General features: G+C 36.0%; 1 protein-coding gene across 1 annotated transcript in view; it reads left to right on the top strand.

Annotated features, from left to right (window-relative positions):
- LOC114637713 (calpastatin-like) overlaps positions 1-11922 on the top strand; it is a 108763-nt gene that overhangs the window by 82260 nt on the left and 14581 nt on the right. The window contains exons 22-24 of the mRNA XM_028785985.1: positions 3008-3058; positions 3230-3301; positions 11190-11288. Of these exons, the coding sequence (XP_028641818.1) occupies positions 3008-3058; positions 3230-3301; positions 11190-11288 (222 nt within the window). The remainder of the gene's footprint in view (positions 1-3007; positions 3059-3229; positions 3302-11189; positions 11289-11922) is intronic.

Genomic DNA, 11922 nt, shown 5'->3' with positions numbered 1-11922 from the left:
CTCTCTCTCTCTCTCTCTCTCTCTCTCACGCACACACACACACACACACACACACACACACAACTCAATAAATAGATACAAGCAAATGAGTCCATTTAGTGTTGCTTTTCTGTATGTAGTGGTGCTTTTAGGGCTTACCACTTGATATTGGATGAGTAGTTATGAACCTCATCCTTGAGAAGATTGTCTCTCCCTCCCTCAGCATTCATTATCTAGAGGTCGAACCCCATGAGAGTTCCCTCTTTCACATTAGCATGTCAATTGATATTGTCATTGTTCTAGTCTTGTTTAAACAATCAAATTGTTGAGATTTCATGGATACAGCTTCCTTGTGATATAGAGAAGATGCAATTCTGTAGCACATATCCTACCTAGTCTTCTGGTTCTTACACTCATTAACCTGTTGTTCCGTGATATTCCTTAAGCCTTAGGTGTAAGGGTTGTATTAGATATTAGTTGGGGATAGACACTCCCATGGTCAGTTGTTCTCTGCACTGTGGTAATTTGTAAGTTTCTGTAAAGTCTTCATCTGCCATAAGAAGCCTTTCTGATGAGTGATGAGAGCTACACTTACCTGGGGGATTAGTATTAAGAATACAATTAAGATACATACAAGTAACATTATATGGACTCAACAGCTTATATTTGGGGATATACATGAATATACAAATAAATGCATGTACACAATAATAATTAATGAAAAAAAGGCCTTGAAATAGTTTAGAAGGTGAAAAGGACAGAAAGATGTTGTAATTAAAATACAGTATCAAAAACAGAGAATGCCATTAAAGGTAGTACTGACTGGTTCGGGAAAGTGGCAGTAGTAGATTTTCCTTAAAGTTCCATGACCTCACTAGCTGTGTTTACAGTACCACACGCGAATTCTCTTCTATTGGGCAGGACTTAAGGCCAATTAGAAAGTTAATGGGTACCACTACTTTACCTTTATGGATATATTGCCATACTGGTCATTGTGGTTCATACCCATGATTGCTGGGATGGACTATTGACAGCTTTTCTTTCTTTGGAACTTGTATAGCACTTTATAATACAATTAAAGCTAATCCTCAGGGAAGAGGCTTTCAGGTCAGATACAGTTCAGTTCCTCTAAGTCCTGTTTCCAAAGTAAATAGTGATGTCAGCAAGATACTTACCTTCTAAGAGTCAACCAAGGGTGATGGCAATAGAGGCTAAAATATACTTTTAAGTAGCCTTCCTACCTTCATAATGTGAAGAAAAGCTGTCCTCTCACTCACCAAATATTTTTCCCTTCAGATATGTGGTTTGTTATCAAAAATATTGGCAAACCTGTTGCAGGTAAAAAACTCAAAATGAACAATTACTTATATACAAAACTTTGTATTCCTTAAATATAAGTTGAAAGCATGAGAACTTAAACACAGAATAAAATGATACATGGACTATCTTCTTCATACTGAAAGGGCTGACTGTGTAGACCAAGTGACCAATGGAGAGACCCCATTTGATCAGTTTCGGTGTGGTTGTTTACACAGGGCAGATACATAGGCAACTAAACAAATAGTCATCTACATAACATACCACTGACAAGAAGGTTCAAATGCATTTTAGTACCGTTATAAGAAGCTGAATTCACAGTCTTCGTCCAGTCCAACCACACGTACTAATTTATTGTGCAACTCAAGATCTTGCATTGAGTTCTCCTTAACTTAAAAGTTTGTTATCCTGGACATCTATCTATTTTTTTCTGCAACCAAAAGTGATGGAATTCCTATAATTTGGGGACTTAGATGTACATTGCTTTACAAATTATTCAGGGCACTCTTGGGACCACAAATCTGTCCATTTCTGATCTCTGTTCTATAGACGCAGGCCATATGCAGTTAGCTCAATAGAAAGCTGGCTACTTTCCCCCTGCCCTCAGTGAATTTTGCTAGCACTACTTCAAGGTTTTCCTGGCCCCTTTATTTAGTGATAGGTCTGTCCTCTGAACTTACCTTATACATTTGTCAGTTAACCATTGCTCTGTTAGAGTTCCAGGTTACTTATTGTCTTGACCTCTTGTTTAAATACTGTTGTCATTCTTCACCTATACTCATATCAAGTCTTTATAGTGAGGGTCTGTGCTGAGACATCAAATTTCCCCTTTCCTGTGAGTGGATGGTGAGGTGGTAGAAGGTAGATTTTAATTCGAATACAGAGCAAAGGAGCCTCCAGGGTTCCATGCCTTACTTGGGATCTTCACTGCCTTTGCTGCTAATACTTGGTTTAGAATGAGTAGACTCCTCATATAAAAAAAGGGGCCAAAGCTGCAAGTGAATTCATAGGGCAAGAAGAGGGTTGTGTTAGCTGTAAGAAGATAGTGAGTAACTCTAAACCATTACATAGCACATTTGAAATACAGCAAAGAAAACAAAACATTTTGACCATTTCATGGTAGAAATTTTCATATGTACCTGTGTACTCATTTATTTTTGAACATATAAATAAATATAATTGATGATTGATTTATAGATCTTCTTTTACTAAAGAGGCTCCAACACTTCATTGTTTTTGCTCCGTTACTCAAAAGTGGCACTCGAAAGCATTTGAAGCTTAACATACTCGAGTCCTATATTTGAGAGTGTCCACCCACAAAACAAGGTCCCTGAGGGTTGAGACTTCAGCTGATTTTTAATATGGTCCCATTGTACCTTTATAAATGAGAGGTTTGTTGGCACACCCCTCCAATATGCTACTTTAATAGTTCACATGTTTTTCTTTACTGTTCATCTCTGATCTTCTGGGTCACAAGCCACACCAAATATGCTGGTAGACTCCTTGGCCAAGAAAGGCTGATGCATGTAAGCTGACTAAATATGAACTGAATTACATGAATATATTCTCTTCTAAGATAATTTTCTTAAATTGAATAATCTACATTATAATATACAGGATGTTTAGCCTGTTGATTTTTTTGTAATGTGTATAGGTTTTGTATTTGGGATAATACATAAAATAATTGATGTCATGCTTTCACTCTGAATAGGATAAGGATGGAAAACCACTCCTTTCAAAAGAACCCCAGGAACAACTTGCAGTAAGCAATCTGCTTTCTCTAAGACTGTCTGTCTTCTATGGACTCTGATTGGTAATCTGGGAAGGGTATACCATTCTATTCTAAGAAGCTTATCAGAATGTGATATGGCGGATACTGAAGAAGCTTGTCAGTATTATGACTCTATTTGTTGATGGTTTTTGCTTCTTGTAGCCCTTAAGTGATGACTTCCTTCTTGATGCATTATCTCAGGATTTCTCCAGTCCTGCAAACATATCGTCTCTTGTAAGTATAAATTCCCTGTTTTACTCTCTCTCTCTCTCTCTCTCTCTCTCTCTCTCTCTGTCTTTTTTTTCTTTTTTGTTTTTGTTTGGGTTTTGATTTTTAAAGGCAGAGTTTCCTTACACCTTTGGCTGTCCTGAACATGCTCTGTAGACTAGGATGGCCTAGAACTCAGAGCTCCACCTCCCTCGTCTACTGAGTACTGGGAAGAAAGGCATGCTCCACCACTGCCTCATGATCTCATGGATAAATTTTGACTTTGGATATGAAGTGGGAAAAGGTTATAAATATTAATGACATTCAATGCACCATTAAAAATTGCTTATACCTTAATTACTCTAGAATATTGGATGTTTTCAACAGACTAATTCAACCAACAACCAGGTCTTATATTAGGTAGGCTTATGAAAACAGAATTTCAATTTGAATTTATCTGAAATCACTTTTCATCCTACCTAATTTCTACTATTTATCACTTTCCAGATTGTCTCCTAAGGAAAGCTAGCTTCATGTGGAATAATAGTCACTCAAAGAGAATTCTATTACCAGGTGGTTTGGTCAGTGTTTAATAATTTTGAACATGTCCTCTTCACTAGGATTTACATGGCTTACACAAACATGTAAATCTCTTAACGTTCCCAAAATTATACAACTGAAGCATCTAGGCTATATATTTACAGTGAAACTAGTTTATCATAAAGTTAATGTATTTTTGAAGTCTGTTAGAAAATAAATATGTTCCTATATGCACAATGGCTTGGAATATGTTTTAGTTGGAACAGTGAGAAGAAAGAAGGGCTCTTGCGATTTCCTGAAGTTTTTGTGCTTTAAAGACAATCATTACGTGATTCTTATAATGTCTTAAATCTTAAAATGTACTGGTGGGTATAATAAAGGAAAGAGATTGCAGTAAACTCAAATTTAAAGTAAAAATGAGAAAGATATAACAGGCAGCAGAAGAGTTAAACTGATTGTGGGAGAAACATTGTGCACAATGATTTTTAAAAAATTCTAGAGAAAAATACAATCAGTATAATTCATAAAACCTAAACAAAAGCAAAACAAAATAAAGCACTAAATAGAAACTAAAATCTAAAGAACTGATCACAAAATCCTTCCATTAGAAGTTAATTTTTCTAAATATCACTATCAGGATAGTCTGTGACATAAAAAGTGATGAAAAGAATGATGTTCTGCAAAGTTGCTCCTTACCTATCTCATTAAGTATGATCATGTCAAGAAAAGTCACTTTATTTGATTGGTATAAAGGTATTGACAGGCACTATAATAAGTATTTAAGTCACTATTTGCCAAAATCATAAATATTAATTGGCAAGGAAATTGTCAATATAACACAATAATATATCCAACTAGAAACGATCAAATAATTATGTTCATATAAAAGATCTATTTAAAGGCCACATGTGGTGAGACATTCCTCTAATCCGAGTCAAAGGCAGATGAATCTTTGTGAGTTCAAGGCCAGCCTGGTCTATATAGTGAGATCCTGTCTCCAAAACCAAAATAGGGCTGCAGAGTTAGCAGCTCAGTAGTTAAGATCTCTGTTGCTCTTAAAGAAGACCCAGCACTTAGAGTTACAACTGTAACTCTAGCCCCAAGGAATCTGGTTACACACCTGACATTCACAGACACCAGGCACACACATGGTATATATATATATGTACATGCAGGTAAAAGAACACTCATTTACATAAAATAAATATTTAAAAAGCTATATATTTGAATTTTAACAAAAATTCATGCTTTAAATAAAAAACAGTGGCAATTCCATATTTGTATCTGTTGAGTTTCTCTTTTTTATTAATTTTTTTATTTATTGCATTTCAGTTGTTGTTCCCCTTCACTGTCTCTCCTCCAAAATCCCCCTATCCCCTTTGCCTCTAAGAAGGTACTCACCCACCTACCCACCCACCCACCCACTCTTGGCTCACCCCTCCAGCATCCTCCTTCTCTGGGGCAACAAGCCTCTACAGAACCAAACCCCTCCTATCCAACTGATGCCAGATAAGACTACATATGTATCTGAGGCCATGGACCCATTCATTTATACTCACGTACCCCCAAGAAAAAACAAGAAATTAGTCATCTCTCAACATGTCCAAAAGAAGAGAACCACACAAACTTAATACCACCTCTAACAAAAAAATAACTGGAAAAAACAACCATTGGTCTTTAATATTTCTCAACATCAATGGACTCAATTCTCCAATAAAAAAAAACCTAGGCTAATAGACTGGATACCTAAACAGGACCTTTGCTGCACACAAGAAACATACTTCAGTGACAAAGACAAACACTACCTTAGAGCAAAAGGCTGGAAAAATTTTCAAAGCAAATGGTCCCAAGAAACAAGCTGGAATAGTTATTCTTATATCCAATGAAATAGACTTTCAACCAAAAGTTATCAAAAGAGATGGGGAAGGACACTTAATATTCATCAAAGGAAAAATCCACCAAGAGGAACTCTCAATTATGAACACCTACACCACAAATGCATGGGTGCCCAGAGTTGTAAAAGAAATGTTACTAAGCTCAAAACACATATTGAACCTCACACAATAATAGTGAGAAAATTCAACACCCCACTTTCACCAATGGATAGATTCTGAAAACAGAAACACAGAGACACAATGAAACTACCAGAAGTTATGAAACAAATGGATTTAACAGATATCTACAGAGCATTTCACTCTAAAACAAAAGAATATGCCTTCTCAGCACCTCATGGAACCTTCTCTAAAATTGATCATATAAATGGACAAAAAACCAAGCTTTAACAGAAACAAGAAGATTGAAATAATTCTAGGCATTCTATCAGATCACCACAGACTAAGGCTGGTCTTCAATAACAACAAAAACAACAGAAATCCCACATACTCATGGAAACTGAATAACTCTTTACTCAATGATAAATTAAAGACTTTCTAGAGGTCAATGAAAATGAAGGCACACCATACCCAAACTCATGGGGCACAATGAAAGCAGTACTAAGAGAAAAATTCATAGCACTGAGTGCCTGCAATAAAGAAATTGGAGAGATCCTACACTGGCAACTTACTAGCACATCTGAAAGCTCTAGAACAAAAAGAAGCAAATACACACAAGAAGAGTAGACAGCAGGAAATAATCAAACTCAGGGATGAAATCAACCAATTAAAAACAAAGAAAACTATACAAAGAATCAACAAAACTAAGAGTTGTTTCTTTGAGAAAATCAAGAGGATAAACTCTTACCCCAACTAACTAAAGAGTACAGAGACAGTACATCCAAACTAAGAAAATCAGAAATGAAAAGGGAGACATAACAACAGAAAAAGAGAAAAATTTTAAAAATCATCAGATGCTTCTACAAAAGCCTATACTCAACAAGATTGGAAAATCTAGATGAAATAGATGATTCTAGACAGAAAATAGGTACCAAAGTTAAGTCCAGAACAGATAAACAGTCCCATAATCCCAAAGAAAATAAAAGAAGGCATTAAAAGTCTCCCAACCATCGGGCAGTGGTGGCGCATGCTTTTAATCCCAGCACTTGGAAAGCAGAGGCAGGAGGATTTCTGAGTTTGAGGCCAGCCTGGTCTACAGAGTGAGTTCCAGGACAGCCAGAGATACACAGAGAAACCCTGTATTGCAAAAACAAAAACAAACAAAAGTCTCCAATGTCCCCTCACCCACCCCCCCAAAAAAAGCCCAGGGCCAGATAGTTTTAGTGTAGAATTCTAAAACGTCCTAATACTAATACTTCTGAAAGTATTCCATAAAATAGAAACAGAAGGAATATTCCTAACTTCATTCTATGAAGGCACAGTTATGCTTATACCTAAACCACACAAAGACCCAACTAAGAAAGAGAACTTCAGACTAATTTCACTTATATTGATAAAAAAATACTCAATAAAATTCTCACAGACCAAATTCAAGAACACGTCAAACCCATTATTCACCATGATCAAGTAGGCTTCATACCTGAGATAAAGGGATGTTTCAATATATTGAAATCCATCAACATAATCCACTATATATAGAAACTCAAAGAAAAAAATCACATGATCATCTCATTAGATGCTAAAAAGCCTTTGATAAAATACAACACCCTTTCATGTTAAAAGTCTGGGAAAGATCAGGAATTCAAGGCACATACCCAAATATAATAAAAGTAATATACAACAAAGCAGCAGACAACATCAAATTAGAAACTTGAAGCAGTCCCACTAAAATGAGGGACATGACAAGGCTGCCCACTCTCTCCATATCTATTCAATATAGTACTAGAAATTCTGGCTAGAGCAATTAAACAGAATAAAAGGAGGTCAAAGAGATACAAAGTGGAAAAGAAGGAGTCATGGTGTCACTATATGTGAATGATATGATATTTGTGGATGATAAGTTACCCAAAAATTCAACCAGAGAACTCCTATACCTTATAAACAACTTCAGCAATGTGGCTGATATAAAATTAATTCAAACAAATCAGAAGCTTTCTTCTACATATAAGCTAAATAGGCTGAGAAAGAAATTACGGAAACACAATCTTCACAATAGTCACAAATAATATAAAATATCTATGATGTTTGAGAGTTTTCCTGGGTATATTAGCCAGAGGTAGCATTTGTGCTCTCTTAGGGTCTGCATGACATCTATTCAAGATCTGGCTTATAGAGTCTCTCTGTTGAGAAGTTTGATGGAATTCTGATAGGTTTACCTTTACATGTTACTTGATCTTTTTCCCTTAGTGATTTTAGTATTCTTTCTTTGTCCTGTGCATTTGGTATTTTGATTATTATATGATGAGAGGGATTTCTTTTTCTGGTCCAATCTATTTGGTGTAGGCTTTTTATAAGTTTATGGGCATCTCATTCTTTAGGGATGTTTTGTCTATGATTTTGTTAAAGATGTTTACTGGCCCCTTGAATTGGGTATTTTGGCTCTCTTGTGTACCTATTATTCTTAGATTTGGTCTTTTCATTATGTTCCAAAATTCCTGGATGTTTCGGGTTATGAGCTTTTTGCACTTTGTATTTTTTTTTTTTTACTGTTGTGTCTGTGTCTGAAAAATATCTCTTCTATTTGTTGTATTCTGATGTTGATCCTTGAATTTGTAACTCCTGATCACTTTCCTAGATTCTCCATCTCCAGGGTTGCCTCCCTTTCTGATTTCTTGATTGTTTCTATTTCCATTTTTAGATCCTGGACTTTTTTTTTTTTCAATTCCTTCACCTGTTTGATTGTGTTTCCTTGTATTTTTCTTTAAAGGATTTATGTTTTTCCCCTTTAAGGGCTTCTACCTGTTCACTTGTGTTCTGTATTTCTTTAAGTGAGTTATTTATGTCCCCCTTAAGGTCCACTATCATCTTCATGAGATGGGATTTTAGGTCAGAATTTTGCTTTTCAAGTGGGTTAGGGGATCCAGGGCTTGCTGTGGTGGAAGAACTGTGTTCTGACAGTGCCAAGTGGCATTAGTTTCTGTTGCTCATGTTCTTGAGCTTACCTCTCCCCATCTGGTTATCTCTGATGTTAAGTGGCCTTGCTGTCTCTGACTGAAACCTGTCTCTCCTGTGAGCCTGGTTATAAAGACCTCCTGGGAGTCAAACTATCTCTGAGTGTGTGTGTTTTGGGGAGGGTCCTGGATCGCCTTGTAGTGACAAACCTCCTGGGGTTCAAACTGGCTCTGGGTATGTGAGAGGGTCTGGAGCACCAGCTCTTCCCTGGGCAGAGTTACTCGCTGGAAGAAGGATGGTATGTCTCCCCTGAGGCCACATGGGGGTCTCAGTCAGGCCATGTGTTGGAACAGTATGTCCGTCTCACCTCTGAGACTCGTTATGATTGACTTCCTTGGAGTCAAGCTGCCTCTGGGCATAGGAGGGGATAGGAGTGTAGGGCATGACTGGGGCAGAGTTGTATCTGTTCAGTTTCAAGAACAAAATATTTAATATAAATCCAGAAACATTTTCTAAAATTATGAACCTTTTATTTTTTGTTAAATGTTTTAAGAAAAAGCCATTAACAAGAAATGAAAAGTAATTGACAGACAATCAAAAGGAATGCTTGTATGTATTGTAGACATGGCTGCTTGTAAATAAGACATGTAAATAATATCCTGTGTGCTAGTTTCTCGGTAAAAAGTCAGTAATATCAAATTTTAAACTCATATTAAAAACATGAAATAAATAATAAATACAAAACAAAGACACAGAAATGTGACTCTGTGTACCTAATGTGATCTCTTCTAAAACCATGAAGGCTACTCTTATAAGTTAATTTATTATTACAGTATTTCTAAGGTACTTTCTGTAGCTCAATAAATATATTTTAAAATGTATTTGAGAAGCAAATATACAAAAATATGAAAGCCTAAGTATTTTAAAATGTTTTAGGAATTATTTGGACCTTTGCTGCAGTGATAAGTAACAACTCCAGCCCTAATTCAGAGAGGAAACTTACAACACAGTTCACAGGAGTAAAAGGAAATTAATGTAAATGGGAAATGTAGGATTTGAAAGACAACCAGAGAATAAATCAGAAAGTTTCTCAGACAATTTGGTGTATATTATTGAGAATAAACTACTACTGATGGTTTGAGGCATATAACACAATGTATTAGTGACAGTAGTATGTCACCAAGCAGTTGTTCGAAGTGAGCATGTGATATAATTATGACAGTAGAAAATAGTCCATGTTTTCAGCAATATGCATTCCTATATGGAGTCAGTGCTGTGGATATTTAAAGACCCATTTGTTACAAAATATGAAGTATATGTTTCTAAATAGAAGAAGAAAGTATTTTGAAGTTTTTTACCATAAAGAAATGATAAATATTTACACAGATAAGTTTAACCCGATTTAAACAATATATAAACATACCTTGCCAGTGTGCTTTACGCCATTAATATGTAGAGACTTTTCACTTTTATAAATAAGTTAAAATAAACTTAAATTTAAAATTTTGTCTTCCAACTAATTCCTACCTCTCGTCAGTGCCTGTAACACTGAATATCACAATTTTTAAAGCTCTAACTTTCTCTTTTCCAATTGGAGTATGAGACATAAGGCTACACTCCTCTTTCTAACTTCCAAACTCCTCAACTTGGCATCCTCAGACCTCTAGCATTTGAATGAAATTTTCCATGTTTGAATATGCTGTCTTTGGGCAATTCCAGGATGATAGGCCTTAACTAACTGCCATTTTCCATTACATCTTACTTCTGATTTTTCATTCATTTGAAAAGAAACTAAGCTGAAAAACATTTAAAAGCAAAAACAAAAACAAAAACAAACAAAAATCAAAAACAAACCCAAAAGAAAAAGAAAAGACACGAATCTATAACTTAAACAGAGCTGTAGAGCAAATAGTTTCAAACTAATTTTTAAAAGGTTTTGATTATCCAGTGTAGACAAGCCACAGAACCCTTAGTAGATTGTTAGAATAACAAATGGGAAATAGAAATAGTAAATCATGAGCTGGACAGAGTCTCAGTAGTTAAGACCACATATTCTTGTACAGGGACACATTCAGTTCCTAGTACCTACAGAAGGTGACTCACAACCTTCTGTAACTCCCATCCCCAGTGCATCCAATGCCACCTTCTGACATTCATGGCCAATTACACTCACATGCATAATCACTGTCATGTACACAAATGCATACATGTAATTAATATTAAAAATAGATCTAGAAATGAGAAATTGTAAAAACACTATAAAAATTGAAATAGAAAACAGTGCTTTAAAGATGCTATGATGCATGTATTTGAATAAAAAAGAAAAGCAGCCATAAAGCAGTTTTAAGGGTTATATTTTAAATGATGAAATTATGATTATAACCTTACAACATGCAACCTTTTAATAGTATTCTCTTTTTTTTTAATAAAAGGAATATGAAGATGCCAAACTTTCTGCTGCCATTTCTGAATTAGTTTCCCAGATGCCTGCTCCAAGCACCCACACAGCAGCCCCACCACCTGGTACCGAGGTGAGCAACATACCTTCCTTGGTAAATATTCTTACAAGAAAGAAAATAAGGCACCTGTCTAACACAAATGAAATCAGAAAAATTATTGTCTGTAGTGCCAAATCATCCATTATCCATAGAACATCAAAAGATAAAGGGGCTACCCTTAACCCAATCTTGTCCTCTTTGTTTAGGGAAGTGCCTCATTTGCTAGCAGAATTTCCCTTAGTGAAGTCAGCTTTCCTTCCTTTCCTTTTGATGTGATATCAAAGCTTCCTTAATGCAGTGGTCTTGAATTCTGGTGAGGTTTTTGCCCTGTTGGGTCAGCTCAAGATCATCTGAAAATATCCAGAGACAAAGCCCAGATTAGCCACAGGTACCTCAACCATTTACAGCTATGTTTCTGAGCTCTAATGGGAATTGGTTGCTTAAAACAAGCAAAATGCTCCCTCCCTTCCCCTTCCTCCTCCTTCCTCATTCTCACCCTCCCTCCCTCTCTCTATCTGTCTGTCTGTCTATCTGTTCTTCTCTCTCTTTTCCTCCCTATACCCCCTCTATCTCTGTCTGTGTGTGCCTGTCTCTTTCTCTGACTCATGTTGGATTTTGTGTGTGTGTGTGTGTGTGTGTGTGTGTGTGTGTGTGTGTGTGTGTGTGT

The sequence above is a fragment of the Grammomys surdaster genome, unplaced genomic scaffold (genome assembly GCF_004785775.1).
Source record: "Grammomys surdaster isolate TR1022 unplaced genomic scaffold, NIH_TR_1.0 125372, whole genome shotgun sequence".
Classification (NCBI taxonomy): Eukaryota; Metazoa; Chordata; class Mammalia; order Rodentia; family Muridae; genus Grammomys; species Grammomys surdaster.
Note: the sequence above shows the minus strand (reverse complement) of the source record. Positions and strands in the feature narration are given on the sequence as shown.